This window comes from Trichomycterus rosablanca, chromosome 4 (assembly GCF_030014385.1).
Source record: "Trichomycterus rosablanca isolate fTriRos1 chromosome 4, fTriRos1.hap1, whole genome shotgun sequence".
Lineage (NCBI taxonomy): Eukaryota > Metazoa > Chordata > Actinopteri > Siluriformes > Trichomycteridae > Trichomycterus > Trichomycterus rosablanca.
The window spans coordinates 5,123,925-5,148,342 of NC_085991.1; the positions used below are offsets into that span (position 1 = coordinate 5,123,925).

General features: G+C 41.2%; 2 protein-coding genes across 3 annotated transcripts; both read left to right on the top strand.

Annotated features, from left to right (window-relative positions):
* Positions 1-2,272: 2,272 nt before the first annotated feature.
* rnf182 (ring finger protein 182) lies at positions 2,273-2,998 on the top strand. Its single transcript, XM_062992981.1, has one exon. The coding sequence runs from the start codon at positions 2,273-2,275 to the stop codon at positions 2,996-2,998; it is 726 nt and encodes a 241-aa protein (XP_062849051.1).
* A 2,164-nt stretch (positions 2,999-5,162) lies between these two features.
* Positions 5,163-22,681, top strand: ranbp9 (RAN binding protein 9). Of its 2 annotated transcripts, none has more exons than XM_062993848.1 (14): positions 5,163-5,724; positions 9,685-9,796; positions 9,952-10,004; positions 12,666-12,833; positions 12,955-12,977; positions 13,071-13,255; positions 14,682-14,794; positions 15,196-15,304; positions 15,387-15,529; positions 17,163-17,304; positions 18,661-18,782; positions 18,875-19,026; positions 19,546-19,657; positions 21,474-22,681. In XM_062993848.1, the coding sequence occupies exons 1-14, from the start codon at positions 5,508-5,510 to the stop codon at positions 21,602-21,604; spliced, it is 1,782 nt and encodes a 593-aa protein (XP_062849918.1). In that variant the 5' UTR covers positions 5,163-5,507; the 3' UTR covers positions 21,605-22,681. The 2 variants fall into 2 exon arrangements, with proteins under 2 accessions (XP_062849918.1, XP_062849919.1); XM_062993849.1 differs by having other exon boundaries at positions 17,250-17,304.
* Positions 22,682-24,418: the final 1,737 nt, after the last annotated feature.

Here is a 24,418-nt window from a genome sequence, read left to right on the forward strand (position 1 = left end):
GCTCAGGAACTCTTACGTCATTGCTTTACCTGTTGTTCACAATGCTCACTATTGAACAGAATTAGAGAAATGTCTGGTGGGGTTTGGGCACCTGGGTTTAGGCTTTTGCGCCTGTTGGCAAGCCGTAGCCTAGTGGTTAGGGTACTGGACTAGTAATCAAAAGGTTGCTGGTTCAAGCCTCAGCACTGCCAGGTTGCTGCTGTTGGGCCCTTGAGCAAGGCCCTTAACCCTCAATTGCTCAGATTGTATACTGTAACTGTACTGTAAGTCGCTTTGGATGAAAGCGTCTGCTAAATGCTGAAAATGTAAATGTAAATGTTGTCTTCTGGGAACTCGGGTAACAAAACAAAATAAACGAAAAACATACCAGTAGGTAGACTGACTACTCTAAAATGTAGGTCAGTGGTAGCTCATGAACTCTTACATCATCGCTTTACCTGTTGTTTACAATGATCTCTAATGAACTGAATGAGAGAAATGTCTAGTGGGGTTTGGGCACCTGGGTTCAGTCTTTAGTGCGCTTGTTGGTTGTCTTTTGGAAACTCGGGTAACAAAACAAAATAAACGAAAAACATACCAGTAGGTAGACTGACTACTCTAAAATGTAGGTCAGTGGTAGCTCAGCTGTTAAGGTACTGATCTAGTAATCATAAAGTTTCCAGCTCAAAAATACAGTGTTGATGAAGCATACTCCAAGACACCATGTTTTCTGTGTTCTCCTGGTACTACAAGCAGTCAAATGCAAGACCTCTTAGGGATGATGGATCAACTATCAGAAGAAACACCGGCTGGCTTGAGCACAATGGAGCTGGAGTGTAAAATCTTCTACTGCACTTACAGTCTGTCCAGGCTGTGCTCCAAATGCCTGGCAAAACTTTTCGACCTGGTCTAGTAATCAAATGGTTGCCAGTTCAAGCCTTGCCATTGCCACTGTTGGACCATTGAGCAAGGCCCTTAACCTCAATTGTTTAAAATGTGTTCAGTCATAATTGTAAGTTGCTGTGGATAAAAATGTAACATGTCTCTAGGTGAGGAAGTCAGTGAGCGTTTGTTGTCCTACTAGGGTGCCCTGTCCAGGATGTTTTCCCACATCATGTCCACTGTGTCTGGGATAAGTCCTGGACTGACTGCAACTACATATTTCTTCATTCATTCATTGTCTGTTTTACCACCTCTTTATCCTATTCAGGTTCAGGTCCGGTTCACTGGGTGAAAGGTCTGACTTCAGGTCTTTGGACTTCTGGACTTTGGGAGGAAGCCGGAGCTCCTGGAGAAAACCGACACAGACATGGAGAGAACATGCAAACTTCACACAGAAAGGACTTGAACCACTTCACCTGTGAACTGAATAATGACTTTATGTTTGATTTTTAGTATTGGGGCGACATATTGGCACAGCTGGGTGTGTGGGTGCCACACATGCTTTTGTTTCAGTCTATAAAATGTTCTACATGTGGGTTTTCTCTGGTTAAATTAGACTGGTTACCTCTCACCTCCCAAAACATGACATTAAGACATTAACTGGCTGCTCCAAATTGCATCTTGGAATGATTATATAGATGATTTAATAAGTGAATGATGCCATTTGATAGTAAGATAAATTCCTGCCTGTGTTTGTGTGTCAGCTCAAGAATCTTAACGTTCATCAGAATAAAGCAGATCTTGAAGATGAGAAAAATGTTAATTATATTCATACAGCCAGGATCTATCAAATCACATCGGTCTGTGCTAAATATTGAAAGAAACAAGTAAAACCTGACTATTTCTAATACAGTTACTGAATTTTAAGCACACTTTCCAGAATAGGATTTAAATCACAAGTAAACTACTTGTTCCACATTTTTACTATGATTTATGCAAAGACTTTGGATCAAATAAAATATATATGTGAAGAATTCTCTTAAAGAATCTGCAACAAGGAAGAAAAAACTCTTGTCAGTATTAACCAGTCCCAGAAAGATAAGTGGTAGCACTAATTAAACTGAAATGAACAGACAAAAGACCTGGCTGGAAAATTCCGGTCCTGGTTATACAGGGCCTGCTTTGTTGCCATTGTGTTTGTTCTCTAGTGCTGTGTTAACAGTTATCCTTTCTGTAGCAACCTCTCTCCCCAGCCTTCCACATGATGCAGGAAAGAGTCCCTGAATTAAAAAAATCTCCATTTTGGAAGAGGGACCTGAGTTTTGTCTGTCATTTGCTCTGAAATCCAGTGTTGGTGTACCATACTCCAGGAGACCATGTTTTCTGTGTTCTCCTGGTACTACAAGCTGGGATGATGGATCAACTACCAGAAGAAAAGTCGGATGGCTTGAGCACAGAAGAACTGGAGTGTAAAATCTGCTACTGCACTTACAGTCTGTCCAGCCACAGACCAAAAGTTCTTGAGTGTTGCCATCGCCTGTGCTCCAAATGCCTGGCCAAACTTCTCGACCTGGGTGAGTCGCCCCCAAACAAAGTTGTCTGTCCCTTCTGCCGCTACATTACAGGTCTTCCTGGAGATTCCGTAGCCAGCCTACCAGATGATTCCAACCTAATGACAGCACTGTCCATCCTAAAAAGAGACCAGCTGAATAAAAGCCAGGGTGAGATTTTGATCAGCCCTAGATGCCTGACCTCTTTAGTGGGTCACTCAGCATCAGCATCTCCTTCATCCGTGTGCTCCAACTATGTCGTCATCACCATATTAGAGTCTCAGCAGCGTGCCATCCCAGGGAATTACAGCTCTTCAAGCTCTGACTCTATGGCCTCAGTGACGCGCCGCTGCACCGTGTGGAACTGTACCACACTGCTGTGCCAGGCATCGGCCCGGGCTCTAGTATGGTTCCTGGGGCTGCTGTATTTTAGTTCCTTGCCGCTGGGTGTCTACCTGCTCATCATGCAGAAGACCACTCTGGGTGCACTGATGCTCGGCCTGGTGCCTGTCAGTCTGCTCGGGATCATGCTTTATGGGATTTGCCAGTGCATGTGCCAGGAGTTCTATGACTGCATGCCACCATAAGGACCATAAGAGAGACATTCTCCTATGTATTGCATGAATGAGGTGCTTTCAAATATGTATGGACAGTGTAAAGCTGTTACTTTTTTTAAATTTACGTCAAGGTTTTTAAGACTTTATTATGTTCATAAAATGAGAACAAAAGCAAAAATTAAATAGTAATGAGTTGAGATGATGTTAAGAGTTGAGATGATGAGAGTTGAGATGAGTAAAGATTGCACATGATTATGTTTTAAAAAGTTGAAAATGTACATGATTCTTTTAGTATTTGATATGGCTATATGTATAATAGTTGAACTATGGGTGCAAATTTATTAACTTAAACATGCTTCTGATAAGACGATTAAATCCATGCTCCGAGTTGTCTTGGTATGTTCTTTTCAGTAGGACCAAATGCTAAAAAATGCTTAAAGATTTAACTTTTCACTCCAGTTGTTTTGCTGATTATTTGATTTGTAATGAAAAACATTTTCACTTAGACTTTTGGTCTCCACTGAATATTCACTTTTTTTGTGTCTGTCTTTCAGTTCCTTTAATTTATAAATAAATGACAGTTTATGCACTCTGTAATGATGTCAGTTTCCTGTACAATTGGCTAAGACTTTTGTTGATAATTGTTGGTTAGATCAGTTGCAAAAACAAAGAGTTCATTGTTAAATATGTTCTTATTATAAGACCAGCATTTAAACAATTATAAATTATATGTTTTGTACAAACCAAACTCCAAAAAAGTTGGGGCATTAGGTTAAATGCATTAAAAAACAAAAAGCAGTGATTTGGTATCTAATGAAATACTGCTTATACAGTTGGAGTGACATTTCAGTGGTCGACCTGGTGAAAGGCAGGAACACAGCCTGGACAAGATGCCAATCCACTGAAGATCTACATACACATTTACTTACCCATTCAATTACTTATTTATACCTATGGTATACAGTGGCCAGTGGCCCTTCTGCATGTTTTTGGAATGCAATATAAAGAAAACGTTTATTTACTGGCACAAAAAATTTCATTGGAACAAGCAATAACGACATCATGTTCCCATTTAAATTGTTTCATTAACTATTCTGTTAAATGTTGAGTGTGGTCATCCATGTCCTTTCTTTTTCACTGGATTATAAATATGAGACATGAACTAAAGGTGGAAGAAAGCCTTCTCTTTAATGTAACTACAAACATACAGTACCCTCATGAAATATTGGCTCCATGGAAAACATAAAAAAAAGCTTAAAAACATTCTGTACTCCTTACTTTTTTTGTCTTTTATTCAAAATATTAGGAAAAACCGTCCTTTCTAAGAAATACAATGTCTGAAGAAGTCTTCTTGAAGAAATCTTATTCTAAAATAAATATTATTCTTAAATCTATGTGTGCTGCAATTGTTCCAATTGCACCACTTTCTTTAGTACTTTGTACGGTCTCTAAGATTACAGTTGCTAAGATAGCTTTCTGTTGGAAGATCCACAGCATTTCAGTGTCAACAAAGGTAGGCCTATCAGATTCTGATCATCTAATTGTAGTTTGTAAGTGGTTCACAGGTGGTTATTTTAGATTTCTTGTAAACCTGTCTTAAAATGTAAGGGATACTCAACCTCGGTTGGGCTGGTGGGACGGCTCGAAGAGACTTGACAGGTATGGCTGCCACCCCAGCACAGCACCGCATAAAAAAGAACACTGACCACAGAACATAAATGAACATATTGGTACAACAGATTGGTAGAACATAAATGCATTCCATCTGCTCTAGATCAAGGTTGAGGTCAATCTGGGTTGTGTGAAGCCCACTGAAGTTCCTCCACACAAAACCTTGCTTTGTGCCCAGAGGCACCATCATGCCTGAACAGGAAAGAGTCTTTTCCCAAAAGTTGTTTCATATGATTGATTTTACACACCTGTTAGCAATCTGGGGTGTATAAAACACACGAGCTGAATCATTACAAGAGGTGTGGACATAATTTTGGCCATAGTGTGTCTGTGTATGCTTATGCCTGGGATTAGATGGCATGTCCGTGCTGTGGTTACACAACGGGGGAAGGAGACATGCTACTGATAGGCTGTGTGTGGAAGTCTGAGCATGCATCAACTCCTCCAGAAGTGTGACCGGACTCGGCCAGAGCCAATCAGATCTGCGCATTTCTCACCAACAACAAACAAAAGATCCGACTGAGAACGCTATCGATGTCTTCTCCTGATTTATTCTGTCCGATCGGCTGCGTGTCGACCTAAGGAAACGGGGTTCGAGCTTTTGGATGGAAGCTTTTTTTAGTGGCGTTTCTGCACCAGCCTCGTCCTTCTTTGGGGAGCAGTGAGTAGCTCGTGTGGTTGGTTGGTTGGTTGGCTAACCTGGTCGGGGAAGCTGCTGTTTGCTCTTAGCTCGGTAAGCTAGCAAACACAACTAGGTGCCTGTGTTCTGGGTGACAGTAGATCCAGGTAATCGCTGGATCTTCTAGCTAGCTGTCCAGCTGGCCGTAGCTGGTAGGCTTTTGATATTCAAGGGAGGAATCGGATCGCAATGTCAGGACCGTCATCGGGCTGCGGCTTTCTCATGTCGGTTGTCGTTCACGGTGACTTGGCTCTCAACGAGCAGGAAAAAGAACTCGACCAGCGGCTCAGGCGTCTTTACCCGGCCGTCAACGAACAAGAAACTCCGCTGCCCAAATCCTGGAGCCCAAAGGACAAATTCAGCTACATCGGCCTGTCACAGAACAACCTGCGGGTGCATTACAAAGGTAACCAACAAAGTGGCCACACAGCACTTCACTACCCTGTTAGCTAGATTTATTACATAGAATACATATAAAAATACATAGAAATGGAGTTTAAAGATCAGTTTACTTCTCACTGGATCGATTTGTTTACCATCAAAACATATAAGTGCATTTTAACACCACTTAATTAATATTTAGCAAAGAGGAATCAAGGCTGCGTCTCAAATTTGTAACTAGTGCACTAAATAGTACGGTAAATAAGTAAACTACACAATCGGTGGTGAACTAATTTGGCACACTATTTAGAGGACTGGTATGCGGTTTGAAACGCAGCCAAAACAACGTCAACTGTTTGGCTAAAACGTTGTTTTGGTTCTTTTGAATGTAAACAAAATTGCTCTTTACACAGTTTGACCTTATGATGTGTTTGATTTGAAACTGATGTCTTTACTGGGGCAGTCGCTTGCTTTCTACAGTTTATGTTATTTTTATCCAGTGTTAGCCTGGTAGAACGATAGCTATTTTGCTAATTAGCGTTACATTTTCCCCACCCGTTTTCCAACAAGTCCCGCCTACCCGACTGGATCTGACCAGTAGGCGTTGAGCAGCGGGACCTGCCTGCCAATCAACGCCCAGTTTTATTGAGAAGCAGAAAAACAGATGGGAAAGAAAGCCGCCCGTCAGTAAAGTCCGGAAATAGCACCAAGCATTTAGATCTGTCTTTTCAAACAGACATTATTTTATAAGTGAGCATTTGACTAAGTAGCCAGAATAGTACTGTATCAGTGTTAATATGTAGTGATCGGCCAGTTAGTTCATAGTTGGATAGCTTGATGGTTAATATCAAATAGCTTGGTGAATCTAAGTAGTTGTAAATGTTTCAGATACGGACAAGATGCGTTTTAAATCGGGATCTATTTACTAAATCGAATGTTTAAACAGTAACGATACACTTGGTGGGGAAACCATTTCATTCAAAAACTGGTATGCAGTTTTATACGCAGCCAAAATAACGTCAACTGTTCAGATAAAATTTATTTTCGCTGTTTTATTATCAAAATATTAGCCACTGAATCTGAAGCATATTAACTGCTTAGTGGGGAACTGTTTAAAATCACTACAATGGTCACTTTTTACTATGGTCGATCGGCTGGTATAAAGATTGTTGTTTTGCTAACCAGCAAACATTTTCCTACCTGTATTCCTACAAATCCCGCCTCCTTCACTAAAACTGGCGAATAAACTCTTAGTAGGAAGGCCAACCAGCCAATCAAAGTGAAGTATTGCCGCAAAACGGGCAGGAGAAAAAGAGTTGCTTGTCAGCGAAGTCCGGAAGTTTCAGCCCTTGAAATGTAATTTCTAGAAAACAGTGTTTTGTAATAATTTGTTGACCAATATTCAGATCCAGGTGATTTATATCTGAATGTCTGTTTTTGCCTGGGTTCTTCTACCGTGCTTAGTTAATATCAAGCAGATCAGTGAATTTAAGCGTTCAAAGTTGCGGATAGGACCTGATGTGAGGTTTAGCTCAGAAACAACATGGATGCCTGCAGGTTTTGTTTGTTCCACATATAAGAATGACCCCAGTGAAAGGGGTTTGATTTTGCTGGAACGAAGTGGGGAGAAAATAGTATATTTGGGGTTTTATTTAATTTATCTAATTACTTCATCCAAAGCGACTTATATGGTCTAAGCAATTGAGTGTTAAGGGCCTTGCTCAAGGGCCCAACAGTAGCAGACCTGGCAGTGGTGGGGTTTGAACCAGCAACCTTCTGCTTGCAAGTCTAACCACTAGGCTACAACTGCCGCTATAGTTTTTAGATTTTGTGCTTTATTTTAATGTACTGAAGTTGGAGCAACATATATCTTTAAAACATAGTATTACCTTTTACATACAGACCACATTATCACATGTTTAACAGGGAAATATTCAAAATGACTTTAACACTGGCCCACTCTTGGAGTTAGTGTGGTTTCCCCCTTTTGTGTTTGTGGTTGAACTGTTGTTGCTCCCAGATACATCCATTTTGGTATAACAATAGGGGAGAAAATTCTTGAACAGACTTGTGACAAAGGTAGCATCCTATGACAGTGCCATGTTTGTATGTATAATAACCAAAGTACAGCAGTGTGCTGCCCTTAACCCTACTACTTATTCCACCTGAAGGGCTCATATACTGTGCCTATGCATGCTGCTTATGTGCTTCTTGTATACCTTATTGATAGTTTGGTGTGTAGTTTAGTTCAGACTCTGTAGCGGGATGTGAAATTAGGATTGTCCACATTAAGGCAACTTAACACACAATGCACTGATGTGCAGCCACTGAGGAGGTGCTAACATTGGTATTACACCTATACTGTTTATTTTCTTGAAATAAAAAAATGAGCATACACAACATGCTTTGTGCTGTTCTCTGTTCTGTAGTGCTTGTTTTTTTTATAGCTTGTCTTGTTTGTTTGTTTATTAGGATTTTAACGTCATGTTTTACACTTTGGTTACATTTATGACAGATACGGTAGTTACTCATTACACAAGGTTCATCAGTTCACAAGGTTATATCGAACACAGTCATGGACAATTAATTGTCTTCAATTCGCCTCACTTGCATGTCTTTGGACTGTGGGAGGAAACCGGAGCACCCGGAGGAGACCCACGCAGACACTGGGAGAACATGCAAACTCCACACAGAAAGGACCTGGACCGCCCCACCTGGGGATCGAACCCAGGACCTTCTTGCTGTGAGGCGACAGTGCTACTCTATCACTTACCTGAGTGCATTGTAAGTCTCTTTGAATAGAAAGAAGCATTTGCTAAATGTTATAAATGTAAATTAAATGATGTGCCAATATTAAAGTAAAAAAATATGGTTGCTCAGTGATTAAAGTACTGGACTAGCAATAAAAAACAGGTCGTTGGTTTAAGCCCCACATCTGCCAGGTTGCCTCTGTTGTGCCCTTGAGCAAGGTCTTTAACCCTTAATTGCCTATATTAAATACCAGACATGTCAAACTCAAGGCCCACGGTACAATTATATCTGGCCCACCAGTATATAGGACGCAGAATGCATTGAAACAGCGACCTGCAAGCCCAGATCCACTTTTTCCTCACTCTATTGTACGTACATTCATTCAGGTTCAGAAGTCAGTGTTGCTCATGTAATCTACCTAAATATATTTTTCTGTTGCATGTCATGCACTATTCTGTTTATCCTGTTTAATAAATGTTGACCCTGTTTGGCCCTCAACATAGTCCTGGTTTTTATTTTTTGACCTATCTGTGATTTGAGTTTAATACCCCTGTTGTATACTGCCACATTTTTGGATAAAATCTTCTGCTAATTGCTGTAAATGTAAATGAAATACAACCTGAAACTCTTTTATGCAAAACAATTTCAACATCAATTCGAAATAACATCAAACTCATCCTTAATGGACCAAAAGACAGTAAAAACATTCTGTGGTCAGATGAGTCCACATTTTATTTCAGGGTTGCATCTGCAGCAGTGTGTGTGCTTGACTGGTTTGCCTGCAGTCCAAATCGGCCTCTTATCAAAAATATATGGTGCATCATGAAGAGACTGTTGAGCAGCTGAAGTCTTGTAGCAAACAGTAATAGGCTGAAAAAAATCCACTTGCAAAACTAGAAGTTAGTGTCCTCAGTTCTCAAAATCTCAAAAAGTGTCATAAATAGAAAATGTGATGGAACGCATGGGTAAACATGCTTCTGTCCCAACTTTTGAGTGTTTCAGGCATCAAATTCTAAATTTGTTTATATTTACAAAACACAATGAAGCTGGACGACTGAAACATTAGAAATCTTTTCTTTGTACTATTGTCAGTTGAGAATCAACAACACAGATTTTTCGTTACCAAATGTCCCCACTTTTGTAGTGACATGCCAATTCCAGTTCACTTTTTTTTTTTTGGTAGACTTGATTAAAAAATGTCCTTATGTTAAATTCTGTCTACATTTATTTTAAGGTCATGGAAAGACGCCTAAAGATGCAGCTTCGGTTCGTGCGACTCACCCCATTCCAGCTGCCTGTGGGGTTTATTACTTTGAGGTGAAAATCATCAGCAAAGGACGAGATGGGTAAGTGGTTATCTACCGCCATTAATGGTTTTGATAATAACTCTGATACTTTTGGTGGTATTTTTAAAAAAATACATTTTATTTAATATGATTGTTAATTTCTGCTTTAATTGTAGCTATAAAATTTCCACATATTTTTGTCTGTTCCATTACAGATACATGGGGATCGGTCTCTCTGCACAGGGGGTGAACATGAACAGACTTCCAGGTAAATCAGACTTCTAGTATCAGAAACTTTTTCAGGTTTTAGTCCAAAAGTGGGGCAGTGGAGGCCTAGTGGGTAGAGCTTTGGGCTATCAAGTGAAAGGTTGAAAGTTTAAATCCCAGCTCTGTTTGCAGCCACTGTTGGGCCCTTGAGCAAGGCCCTTAACCCTCTCTGCTCCAGGGGCACCTTACGATGGCTGACCCTGCACTCTGACCCCAGCTTTCAAACAAGCAGGGATACGTGAAGAAAGAATTAAGTTGTGCTGTACACGTGTAGGGTGGCACGGTGGCTTAGTGGGTAGCACTGTCGCCTCACAGCAAGAAGGTCCTGGGTTCGATCCTGAATTGCCCTATAAGTGAATGTGTGTGTGTCTGCCCTGCGACTGGTGTCCCGTCCAGGGTGTTACTGTGTGCCTTGCGCCCATTAAAAAGCTGGGATAGGCTCCAGCATCCCCCCCCTCGTGACCCTAATTGGATAAGCGGATAAGAAAATAAATCAATATACACCTGTATATGTATACATGACAAATAAAGGCATTCCAAAAGTATTTGGACACTCAGTCTTACTATATTCTAAATAAATGCACATTGTGCATAGGATGTACGACAAGCTCATGGTCAGGTGTCCCAATACTTTTGTTCATATAGTGTATTTTTTGTCATATTTATTTCCCATCTAACCACAAAATAGCAGCAGGCTTTTCTCTTCTGTAAGGCAGCTTCTATGTCTGTTGTATTGGACAGCTTGCTTGACTGTAAACAGTGATGTTTCAACTGCTTTTAAATTGGGACTTTGTCTTTTTAAGATCTGTCCAGAGCAGTCAGTTTATATGGGAATAGAATATAATAGAACGCTTTTATTTTTTCATATATACATATACAGATGTTCAGTACAACGAAATTCTTTCTTCGCATATCCCAGCTTGTTTGGAAGCTGAGGTCAGAGCACAGGATCAGCCTTTGCATGTGCCCCGGGAGCAAAGAGGGTTAAGGGCCTTGCTTAAGGGCCCAACAGTGGCTGCATGGCAGAGCTGGGATTCAAACTCTCAACCTTTCAGTTGATAGCCCAAAGCTCTACCCACTAGTCTTCCACTGTCCTAACACTAGCTGCTGGAAATGCAGAGGCCCTATTTATATGGATACAAAGAAATCATCAGCTGAAGTCAGTCAAATTTACCTGCCTTCAAAGACTTTTTGGCCTAATATCTTTTACAATCTCGGGCCTTTTGCAGATAAAATGAGTAAGACTGAGGTTAGACTGTCTCGTGTGGAACGGGTTCTCAAAACTGGAAGTTGTGTGAAGTCTTTACAGGCACATCAGGGTGGCAGATTTCCTGTGTGAAAGCATCTTAATTTTTAGCTTCAGACTTTTTTCTGCCACTCTCGTTTTATAAACTTCAAATCATATGAAAATTAGACCAGATAGAACGAATCTGCTTTTTGTATTTAAATATTTTTTTTTTATTTAAACATTGTCAGTCTGGGTTTGTTAGTTTTCGGTTTGTCGTCTTTTCTTTAAGGGCTTCATGCGTTCGTCTGTAATACCCGAGTTCCTGTGCTGCTAAATGCATTGTATGCGTGTGTATGGGCGTGTTCACAGCGTGCTTTGTATCAAAAGGCAGCAGTGTATCATGTTTAGTTGGTAAGGCCTGGTGACATCCATGACGGGCGGGGTGGGTCGTCTGAGGCTCGTCTGACAGATGATAAGAAAAAAAGCACACTCCCTTATAGCCTGTTGGTGTTTGATCTATGTATTTAATGCCATGAGCGAAAGTATGTAGACACCCCTTCTGATTTATACATCGCTTATTACTGTAGAAAATTAATGATATAAAACTAAATTCCATGAGAGCATGGTTTGGTGTGTGCGACAACAGCAGATCATCTCAGCAGATCGTTCTAATTCTGTCAGCCCAGAATGTGAACCTGAGCACATAGTGGACGCATTGTCGCCCTTCCCCCTTCTCAAAAGACAAAGCTGATGTTTATATGTGCGTGTCCGGTAGCACTGCTGGGGATTCGAATCCAGGATTCCAGCATAATTTACCACGTTGCCACCCAGACTAGACTAGCTAACAAGTAAACCTGAGATTTCCATCAAGGTTCATTTATCACCATATGATTGCAAGGAATTAATGGATTTCACCATCTACAGTTCATATTATTATTAAAAGATAATATGCTATTCAACATGTTTGGAAAAAATACAACATCAACAACATCCAGAAATGCAGACGAGTCGTCTGCATTTCTGGATGTTGATGTTGTATTTTTTCCAAACATGTTGAATAGCACTGTTGCCTAACGGCAAGAAGGTCTTGGGTTCGATTCCCAGGTGGAGCAGTCCGGGTCCTTTCGGTGTGAAGTTTGCATGTTCTCCCCGTGTCTGTGTGGGTTTCCTCCGGGAGCTCCGGTTTCCTCCCACAATCTAAAGACACGCAAGTGAGGTGAACTGGAGATACAAAATTGTCCATGTTCTCTGGGCCAAAGAGAAAAAAACTATCATCTCGATTGTTACCAACACAAAGCTGATGGTATATGGGTGTGTTACATGGGCAAATTAGCCATTCCACTGACCCTGCCAAGACAAAATTAAGGCTGAGGGTTATATACACATTTTGATGTATAGACACCTATAATAAAATGTGTGTATTTTTACCTTCAGGCTGGGACAAGCACTCATATGGCTATCACGGAGATGACGGACACAGTTTCTGCTCGTCGGGCACAGGGCAGCCATACGGGCCCACGTTTACTACGGGAGACGTGATCGGATGCTGCGTCAATCTCATCAACAACACCTGCTTCTATACAAAGAACGGCCACAGTCTAGGTACAGAGCAGATACCATGATTATAACGTACAACTGTGGTGCCTGCAGGTCTACTGTCTGTTTTTAAATTGCTTTAAATCTGTTAATGTTAGAAATAATTATTAATATCTATTCTTTACAGGTATAGCTTTTACAGATCTACCAGTAAGTATCTTTCATTGCTTAGTTTTATTATTATTATAACTTTTTATCTTAGCAATGCATACATAAAATTTTCCATGATCGTTTCTTTACCAGCCCAACCTTTACCCGACGGTGGGTCTTCAAACCCCGGGCGAGGTGGTGGACGCTAACTTCGGGCAGCATCCTTTCGTCTTTGACATCGAGGACTACATGCGCGAGTGGAGAACCAAGATCCAGGCTCAGATCGAGCGCTTTCCTATCGGCGAACGAGAGGGCGAGTGGCAGGCCATGATTCAGAAGTACGTTTCTGTGTGATGGTGTCTGCATCATCATCATCATCATTATCTTCCTCTTTCTCACGATAAACAATATGTACAGCCGGGCAACACATAAGAGAGGTACCAGACATTGCATTTAGAAGGTGTTCGGCCATAATAAACCACCCAAACGACTTTAATGAGGGAAATAAATCTGCACAGGAGGTTTGGAGCACAGTTTCCAAATGTCTTCCAAAATATATAAATGTGTCAAATACTTTATGGTTTACTTAAATCTTTATTTATTTATTTTAACGCCGGGTGCTCTTCCTGACACAACTCTTTTATTTCTATCTATCCAGACTGGCACTGAGAGCACACTAGAAATTGTGCCTCCTAATGGCTAGGCTGTTTTTTTGGTAACCCCCCTCCCTCAAACATCATGTCCATGCAGAGATTCAAACCCTAAATTCCCAGATCTCAGCAGTAGTGGGCTAGTGTACTTTACTGCTGTGTCTCCCGATCGCCCATGGTTTACATACATTTCATGCTCATCAGATTTTTTAGTGAATAAAATTGAGAAAACCACCCCATAATAGAAATAATTCAGGTATTTAAGTGGTAATTCAGCCTGTTTTGTTCCAACATGACCAGTGAATGCACAAATTCAGCTCCATAAGGTCTTGGTTTGATGAGTTTGGTTTGGAGAAACTCCAGTGGCCAGCACAGAACCATTAAACATCTTTGGAATGAATCGGGACAAATGCTCTTAGGACTCAATAAGCACAAGTTTCCACAGACACATTTCAAAATCTTATGCAATGCCACCGAGCTCATGGTCAGGCATCCTCATATTGGTTATTGTATGGTGTATAATAGCCTTGGAAAATCATAATATTAGGGTATTATGAACTGACAGTGGTGCAGCAGTCTGTTACGCTAGCACACCAACGCTGAGATCTGGGTTTGAATCTTAGCGTCTAGACAAACATGATTGGCTATGTCTGAGGGGGTGGCAAAAGCCCTGCAATGTATTGCCGCCCTGTCCAGGGTATCCATGCCTTGTGCCTGTTTGTCAAAGGGACTGGACTTGCTGCAACCCTGACCAGGATAAAGCTGATGGACGTTAAATAAAATGAAATGGATTTAACTGAAAGTGATGCCCATCCTGCACTACAGGCAACGCATAATATACTCTGTTGTGAATTTATCAACGTACATCTTTTTACCTCAGAGAAGGCTCGGGTTTTATATTTGTTAATGCAAATGTCTGTTTTTTCCTTCAGGTATTTTAATTTGCATTTATTTTAAAAAAACAGAGGTGGTTCGTTACACAACCGCAAAACAAAAACAAGAGGAAAAATAATACCATACCATAAGAACAGAACAGAAATAGAAAATAAGGCAGTTACACTTGGGTGGCATTATTCCGCTGGCAACTGTGAAAAATCTGCTCTCGTTTTGGCAGGATGGTGGCTTCCTACCTGGTACACCACAGCTACTGTGCAACAGCTGAAGCCTTCGCCAAGTCCACTGACCAGGCCGTGCATGAGGAGCTCGCCTCCATCAAAAACAGACAGAGTAAGTCTGCGCACATCATTCTCCTATTCATCAGTACACACCACTTCATACTGTCTCATAGGGGCTGTCACCTCACAACAAGAAGGTCCTTGGTTCGATTCCCAGGTGGAATACCCAGGCATGTTCTCCCCATGTCTGTGTGGGTTTTCTCCAGGAGCTCCGGTTTCCTCCCACAGTGCAAAGACATACAAGTGAGGTGAATTGGAGACAAAATTGCCCATGACTGTGTTTGACATTAAAGATTTGAACTGATGAATCTACCTGTTCTGTCATGAATGTAACCAGATATACAGTATAGATATACAGAGTCTCATGATCACATCTGGCTCTGCGAGGCAACATCTGCACTAAAATCACATTGATAAACAGACCTAGACTGTAATGTACCTCTAATCTGACAGAAATCCAGAAACTGGTCCTGTCTGGCCGAATGGGGGAGGCTATAGAGACCACTCAGCAACTCTACCCCAGCCTGCTGGAAAGGAACCCTGACCTGCTCTTCATGTTAAAGTGAGTGTTACTGAATGAACTCTGATGGTGATCAGATAGAAGGTGCGAGTGAGCAGATAAAAACAGCCTCTTTTTTTAACAGAGTCAGGCAGTTTATTGAAATGGTGAACGGGACGGACAGTGAGGTGCGCTGTCTAGGTGGACGGAGCCCCAAATACCCCGGATCACCCCGTGTTTTCAGTAGCCCCAGCCACAAGCCCTCCAGTTCTCAGGCCTACGTTTCAGGTACGACTTCCAGTTTGTTTTCTTTTGTCTTTTTATTGTTATTTTAATTTGCTATGCATGCATGAATTGAGAACCTATGTCACTTTACCAACTCGTATGGATAAGATGGCATATACACCGATTAGGCATAACATTATGACCACTGACCGGTGAAGTGAAGAACACTGATTATCTTCTTCATCATGGCACCTGTTAGTGGGTGGGATATATTAGGCAGCAAGTGAACATTTTATCCTCAAAGTTGATGTTAGAAGCAGGAAAAGGAAGCGTGAGGATTTGAAGCGGGCCAGATTGCGATGGCTAGATGACTGGGTCAGAGCATCTCCAAAACTGCAGCTCTTGTGGGGTGTTCCTGGTCTGCAGTGGTCAGTATCTATCAAAAGTGGTCCAAGGAAGGAACAGTGGTAAACTGGCGACAGACGGCCAAGGCTCACTGATGCACGTGGGGAGCGAAGGCTGGTCCGTGTGGTCCGATCCAACAGACGAGCTACAGACGATAGAAAGGTGTCAGAATACACAGTGCATCACAGTTTGTTGCATATGGGGCAGCAAAAGGGAACCAACACAATATTAGGAAGGTGGTCATAATGTTATGCTTGATCTGTGTATTTTATTGATATCAAACAAATACAACAAAATAAATGTCTTTAATTTTACTGTTATTCTCTGGTTGCAAAGTGTGTTGAGATGCACTGAGTGTTGAATGAAAAGCAGAATGTGCTGCTTTTCAAAAAGTGACAGCTGTCAAATTTGTTCATGTCACTTTAATCCCAGAGGAAATAAAATCTAGGAAACATTCTGTGCATGGCTCAGAATCAAATTTTAATCAGATTAAAGGCACAAGAGACTGGGATTAGTAGAAGGGTAGCAAAACAAGCTACAGTTAATAAGTCTTGGGCTGGCCAGTAGCCACATATGAATGTAAATCCTGGACACTGAAGAAGAAACATTTAGAACAAGCACATTAGTGGGTAGCACTGTGGCCTCACAGCAAGATGGTCCTGGGTTTGATCCCCATGTTTTCCCCGTGTCTGTGTGGGTTTCCTTTGGATGCTCCGGTTTCCTCCAACAGTCTAAAGAAATGCGTGTGAGGTGAATTGGAGACACTAAATTGGCCATGACTGTGTTTGGTATAACCTTGAGAAGTGATGCATCTTGTGTAATGAGTTACTACCGTTCCTGTCATGAATGTAACCAAAGTGTAAAACATGACGTTAAAATCCTAATAAGCAAACACATCAGAAAACTGCTGAAAATCTCATAGAAGAAGGTAAGATTACGAGATATCCAGAACAGAAAATAAACCCATAAGTTACATTATTTTGGGCATGACGAGGCACCCATGAGGGTAATGACAGGGCTCGTAGTAGACAAGGAAGCCAAGATTGCGCTGGATTGACAACATTACAACGTGATTTCAATTATCAGGGGCATTGGAGAAAGTTGACCCACCTGTGCAGCCAACCATCACAAAGCGATGACGACGTAGTGGCATGACATGACAGGAGGGTAGCTAAAAGGAAGCCACTTCTCAAGTGCATTTACTTTGTTGTACGATAATTCCAGGGTTACTGAAAGTCTCTCCACTTCTCAGAGTAAACGCTGCATGTTTTGTGGTATTCTTCATATCCAGGTTTTGATAGTAACTGCTATAATGGCGTGGCGTCTAGTAAAGCTCACTCTTCGTCACACGGGCACAAACCATGTCCCGTTTCCATAGGCAGCAGTGATGTCGGGGTTCTGAACGGCAGCCACACGCAGCAAGCTGGCATAAGGTACGGCATCATCAATACCAGACACACACATTCATTTTCTTATAATACGAGGGATCTTCAAATAGTTTCTGCACTTTTATATTTTGGTTGGAGGGTAGGAGGAGGAGTAGTACAGAGAGTGAGAGATGCTTATAGTCCGGATTTAGCGCCACCTGATTTCCACCTTTTTTGGACGCTCAAAAAAGCTTTAAGGAGAAGAAGATTTTCATGTGATGATGATGTGAAAGCAGCGCTGCATCAGTGGCTACACGCTTAACCAAAAACCTTTTTTGCTGATGGCATTAAAACGTTGGTACGATGCTGGGAAAAATGCAAGTGATGTCATTTGTTTTTGAAATTTTTAATAAATAGAGAAAAAAAGTGCGGAAACTTTTTGAAGAACGCTCGTAAATCCTAGTCTCACATTTTCCACGAACAAAGGCAAGGGTGGTTGTTTTTTCTCTTGTAGCAATTGTTTGGGAAATATTCTTTTTAATTTATAAACAAATTGTTTATTTGTAACATGAACATCCATGGAGAGGAACACAGATTTAGATCAGCGCTAGTTACACATTCGTACTGTGTATTTCAAACAAAGCACCGGTAGCTGAATATCTAAACATTAAATAATTGAGATGCAACCCTGCAGCTGATGTGTTCAAGAGTTCAAGAGAGGCTTTATTGTCCTTTCTGCTGTATACAAGTACATATACTAAACGTTTTAATATGTACAATGTACGAAACAATGTGCATGTGAGATTCAGAGTTCCAGGTTTTATTTAAATATCAACCATTCACCGCTGAAAATAAATGTTAATGAGCTTTTAATGAGCAGTGTCCAGTAAACCAGGGTTTAATAAAAACCCTGAAAAAAATGAGTCACAGAGAAAAATAATCATAATTCAATAAACTTGTACGCGAACGCCCCCTTGTGGAGGCTTTATGCATTGTGTTGCCTGCTTCATGTGAAAAATCATAGACAAAATGTGGGTCGCTTGGAAAAAAAAAAAAAGTTGGAAAACCCCAGCAGTAAACAATGACTTATTGGTCAAATATCAGACTATCAAAGACCAATTGTTTAAACACTTGAACTTTCCAGTCAACTAGCCAGACAAACCAGATGGCACCAGTTTTTCTGTTTGTTTCTCCAGTAAAATGTATTTGACAAAGTACAAGACTTCGTGAACAGCAAGGCACACAAGTCGGCTATTTCTTTTTCTTTTACTGCCAAGTCAAGTGAGTTGAACCTAATCTCTGTGATATAAATCTGAAGAAAGTTGAGGCAAGCACATCGTTTATATGCTGCAACAAATGAACTCTTCACTTGAACTTCAGAAGTTATTAGTAATTGCGTCCCTGTCTCTCTTCTTTCTGCAGCAATGATGTAGAGATGGAGGTGGACCACATTTCTAACGGTGTGTCAGAGTCCTCCTCGAACGGCTTTATGAACGGAAGCTCCACACACGGAGCAGATCTCGAGGACTGCGATGGAGAAATGGGTAAGACCAGTCACAATTTATTTTTGTCTCATTTTATTGAAAAACAGACCCGATGATTAGTAATAATTCCTAACGCTGTTGTTTCCGAACAGAAGTGGAGTCTGCTCAGAACAAAAGGCAGCTGTGTGGGGGGAGCCAGGCTGCCATCGAGAGAATGATTCACTTCGGCCGAGAGTTACAGAGCATGAGCGAACACCTCCGCCGGGAACGAGGAAAAAACTCGGCCAACAAGAAGATGCTCAAGGTATTAACATCGTCATATGTGATCTAGTATAAGGATGTAAAGTGCTACAGGTACTCCACCAGGAGGGGTTTTTAGAGGCTGATGGGTAATGCAGTCATTAGATGACACAAATACTTATATCTACTGATGTGATGTCAGTTTTCGAAACCTACATACAAATAGAATGGTAGTAATTTAAAACCAATAATATATATATGAAGAAAGAAAGTGAAAGAAAAAATATAAATACATTTTGTCAAAGTAATTGGTGGAATTTTCAATATTCGGAGGGTTCAAGTTTTCATTATTTGGAAAAAAACAACAGAAAAACTCTAGAACTGTGTCAAAATAGCTGCAGACAAGCCAGCGTTAACACTTGTTGGTCATGTTTGTTAGACCCTATGTATAGTTATTTATTCTACATATTATTATTATTATTATTATTATACAGTACATTTCTAGTATTCCCATCCATCTATCTGTCTGTCTGTCTGTCTGTTGCGTATTCACCTAACAATTGCCGTTACTGTGTGTGTACAGGATGCCTTTAGTTTGCTGGCGTATTCTGACCCCTGGAACAGTCCCGTGGGCTACCAGCTGGACTCCATCCAGAGAGAGCCGGTCTGCTCAACACTCAACAGTGCAATATTAGGTATGACTGCATAAACACCATTAGGCCTAAGTCTTAATGATCATCACACATATCAGTAGCCCCAAAGATCCATTCATTTAGCAGAACTGTGTAATCTTAAAGGCTTTTCCACCACTGGTTGCATACTCTGGCATACACACACTGACCACTTTTATTAGGAACCCTTCACAAATAATGGGCACTCTACCGTTTCTTTTTTCATAGTAAGGGATTTGTTGACAGACTTTTATTACGTACCTGTTGCAGTCTTGTCAGCTGCACATTTATACTGCAAATCTTCTGTTTTGCTGTATTTTAAGCAAAGGTGCTCTTTTGGATTTAGATCTGGTGACTGGGAATGCCACTAAAGTACCAAACTTATAGTGTGTTATTATGCTGGAAGTGGTCATTAGAAATAACTAAGCTTTGGCTATTAAAAACTTTTGGAAGAAGAAAGGTTGAATTAGTGCTTTTTGCCTCAGAAGCTAAACCTACCATGAGCATTTCGGAGCAGAAATCAGGATTCGTCTGACATATTGTGTCCACCCACAGAACTGCTGCTCCCTGGATTTTCCCATACCATTTGGTATAAACTCTAGAGACTGCAGTACATAAATGTTTTGGTGTAAACTAGGGTTGGGCGGTATGACGATATGACCGTATACCGCGGTATTTAAAAATGGTGACGGTATTCAAAAATGGTGACGGTATCTTTTAAATGTGAAGCGCCAAATTTCTGCTTCAGGTTTACCTTGAAAACTGAGACTTTAGGACATGCGCGCATCCACAGTGAGGGAGGGGTGGGAGGGGTAGGCGGTTGGAGCTCGCTGATTGGCTGTGGGGTGCTCACTGGTGATAACACAGAGAGACGAGTGAAGAGCCACACTGGCTAGCGTTAGCTGTGAGCTAACAAGCAGTAACTGAAAAACGGCTCGTCTTTTAATTTTTCAAAATCAACATTTTTTATCAGTTCAACCGGAAATGAACACAAGCGCGTGCATGCGTGCAGTGTAAATCGAGTGTAAATCGAGCACAAGTGTTGAGAAAAAGGAGCAAACAGTAATAATAACGTTACGCCCAATCCCCTGTTCTGACTCTTGTCTGCCATAGATTTTCCTGCCTATGTAAGAACTATTTTTTCCTAAATAAAAGCGCTATATTAAGAAAAAAAGAACGTCTCACCTGTCGTGTAATGTGAATTATAAAATATATAGTCTGGCCCTTTAAGAATGTTAAGCGCACTATAGGGCGTAGGGAGCGAGTGTGTAGGGAATAGATCGGATTTGTACCGTTTCCGTGCTCGTGTTTTGCACGGAGCTTGTGTGACATGTAAAGTAGCGTTCTCGTTAACCACTCAAATGTTTGGACTTTGAATTATTTTAACATTATTTTACATCACCGTCATCGCAACATGAACATTTACATTCATATTTTTTGTTACGGTATAGAACTTAATTCTGGATTACAGGCATAACTAATCGTACACGTTCATACACTTAAGAAATATCTGTAACTATAAAGTAAGCAGTTAACTTTTGAAATATATTGAAGTGTGTAGCCTGCTATTATTCTGTTTTGTGTGGGCAGAGAGAGATTACAATGCCAAAATGTTATGTGTTAATGTTTGTGTTAAAGTGTAATTGATACACATGCATTTATACTTATGTCTTGACCTGTTTCTGTATGATTGTACATATTTTTCTGGTGCAACCTGACTGGATAATTACATACATTTGTTTTAAAGGTGTTCCTAATAAAGTGGACTGTATGCATGTGTCTTCACATGTGCTTATCATCAAATGTTCTAATAACCTGTCCTATATGTGTTTTATTCCAGAGACTCATAACCTGCCCAAGCAGCCCCCTCTGGCCCAGGCAGTGGGTCAGGCGACCCAGTGCCTGGCACTCATGGCCCGCACGGGCATCGGCTCCTGTGCTTTCGCCTCTGTGGACGATTACCTGCACTAGCCCCCGGAGAAGTCTCCCTCTATTAAAAACAGCTGTGCAGCGCAATCTGCGTCACCCCCGATTCAACCTGGTCTCCTCAACCCCGGGCTTATTTCCAATCACGGCCCGGAGCACCGAGTCTCCACACGAGCCGGACCCATCTCAAATCCCGGCTTTCTTTTTAAGAGACTGGATCCCGTTGGTTCAGGCTGTCCCGAGCCTAAAGACAAATTAGGAGAAGGATTCGTCAAACCAAGCCAAGCTAAGACAAGCCAAGCCAATTCCTGAACCATTATGCTCTTTTGCTTTATTATTTTTAATTTGGGAGCGGGAGGACGGGTGAGTGTCGCAGGCTCAGATCATTTGTTTCCTAGTTTATGAGGCATGAGGCAAATTTATTCTGATTCTACTTATCATTAAACGTGCATATAAGATTGTATTTGTTCTCGAATTAAAAGCTGGTCGAAGTGAGCACGAAGGCGCCCTACAGTTACCACTCTGCTGTTTATAAGGTGTCCGCTTGTGTACTCGTTATCATTTAATCCCCCGCCCTTTTGTTTTTTGTTTGGAATTATATTAACATGCTGAGTGGAATATTTTAGTTACATATATTATATATAAAAAGAAAAAATGCAGTCTGACGCTGCTGGGCTCCTCCTTAGTGGTGGTATTTAGCATAGAGAATTAGTGTGAGCTGTATTATGAGTTCAGCCATTTGTGCAAGCGTGCCCTTCCTCTGCCAGCTCTTCACAGCGGCTTCGATGCAACATTTGGACGCAATGTTCGAACTCTCGGATCTGTAATCGCGTCGATGTCTACACTCGCACCTTCATATGTCAGCAAATATGCAGCTCTATGGAAGAAGCCCGGGCTCGTATGGATCGTTAATCCTGACGCATATTTAGGTTAATACAAGCTGTGGCCTGACAGAGGGCCTGACGCCTGCTCCTCATTTTCTCCTGTGGTTCACCAGCCAGCCCTTACAACCATCTATTACATAAAAAAAAAAAAGAAACAAACGTAAGGAGATGATACAGTATTGTGAATAGCACTGTCTAATCATTTTCAGTAATAAAATACAAATACCCAGGTGGACAAGACGCGTGTACAGACTGCCTTCTTCCAGATTCCAGAAAGTAGTTTTGTGAAATAATCGGATGCATGTCACTGGTTTTGGACCAATTTTAACGTGTACGCATGCTCCATCCAAAGGTGCATAGATGTCTATGAGTAACACTTCCACTGGGACTGGTGGCGTCATGTTGTGAATACCATTACTGGCTGTGCATATTAAAATTGTGACTGACACAGCTGTTCTAACATCAATCCAGTGGTCTGAAAATATTCATGCCAGCTGCAGCAAAAATGTCATCTGATCTTCTTCATCCACCCTGAGGTCGTGATGGGTTTGGGTGGGTCGATTTGCCTAACCCATTAACAGACAAACCTTTATGCTTTTCATGCCTTTTTACACATGAATAAACCTTAATGAGTGCAAACGGGAATTCGTTAAAAGTCCCCCCCCCCCCTTTTATTAAAAAGTGTATAAAGCTGGAAAATATTAGAAGGTATTTGCTGGGTGTTTTGAAAATAAAATATAAACTGTCAACCAATGGAGAACATTTAGTGGACATTTAGCAAAGATCATATTCAGATGCCTTCACTACACTGGGAATCGATTACAATTTCATTCAGTCTTGGGAATATTAATATTCCTATTAATATTTTATTAAGATTTGAACGTCATGTTTTACACACTTTAGTTACATTCATGACCGGACTGGTTACACAAGATTTACCAGTTCAGGTTCACTAAAACTTTCTTAACAGCTTAGCCAATTAGGGTTGCCGGGGGTGAGGGGGGGGGTGCTTGAGCCTATCCCAGCTTTTCAATGGGCGCAAGGCACACAGTAACATCCTGGATGGGGCTCCAATCCATTGCAGAGCAGACACACATACACCCATTCACCTATAGGGCAATTCAGTGTCTCCAGTTAACCTGATTGCACGTCTTTGTACTGTGGGAGGAAACCCACACAGACACGGGAGGAACATGCAAACTCCACACAGACACGGGGAGAACTCGGGGCTCCACCTAGGAATCGGACCCAGGACCTTCTTGCTGTGAGACAACAGTGCTACCCACTGAACCACTGTGCCACTGTCAAGGCCTAAATATCAAGCTTGTGGTCCTTCTCCCCTCAGTACCTATTCAGTACCATGTAGAACCACTGACATTCAGTTTATTTGATATTTGAGGGTCTTTGTTTATGCAGTATCATAGTGGGGTTGAGGTCTGAACTTGGCTAACACTTGCCCAATTCCAACACTTTTTCTTCAGCTTTACCCATTCAGATTGATTTGCTGGTGTCATTTTTTTGTCTCAGCTTAAGCTGCTGGACAGATGGCCTCACATTTGTCTCTATACCAGAATATTCTTGTCTCAATGACTGCATGTTTCAGGTCCTGTTGCTGAAAAACGAGCCTAAATCACCCCTCAACTCCAAGCATGACAGCCAATATTAAACTAAATATGTGCATAAATGTAATATTTATAACAACAAAGCTTGTTTAGGAATATCTAGCTTTGTAATGTTGGTACACCAGCGTCTGACAAATCCCTACTGTGGTCTCATCTCTCTCCACTTCTGTTGGTGAAATCCGTTGGTGAACATACCCCAAACCAAAGACGCTGGTCTGACCAAAATCTATTCATTTGTAGACGATGAATGATGCAACTAGCAAAATTCCCAAAACAAAATAAAAAAATTAAGAAAACTTGGGTCAACAAACCAATTTGAAGGCGAACATTCGCTTAACGCCACATTCAACCCC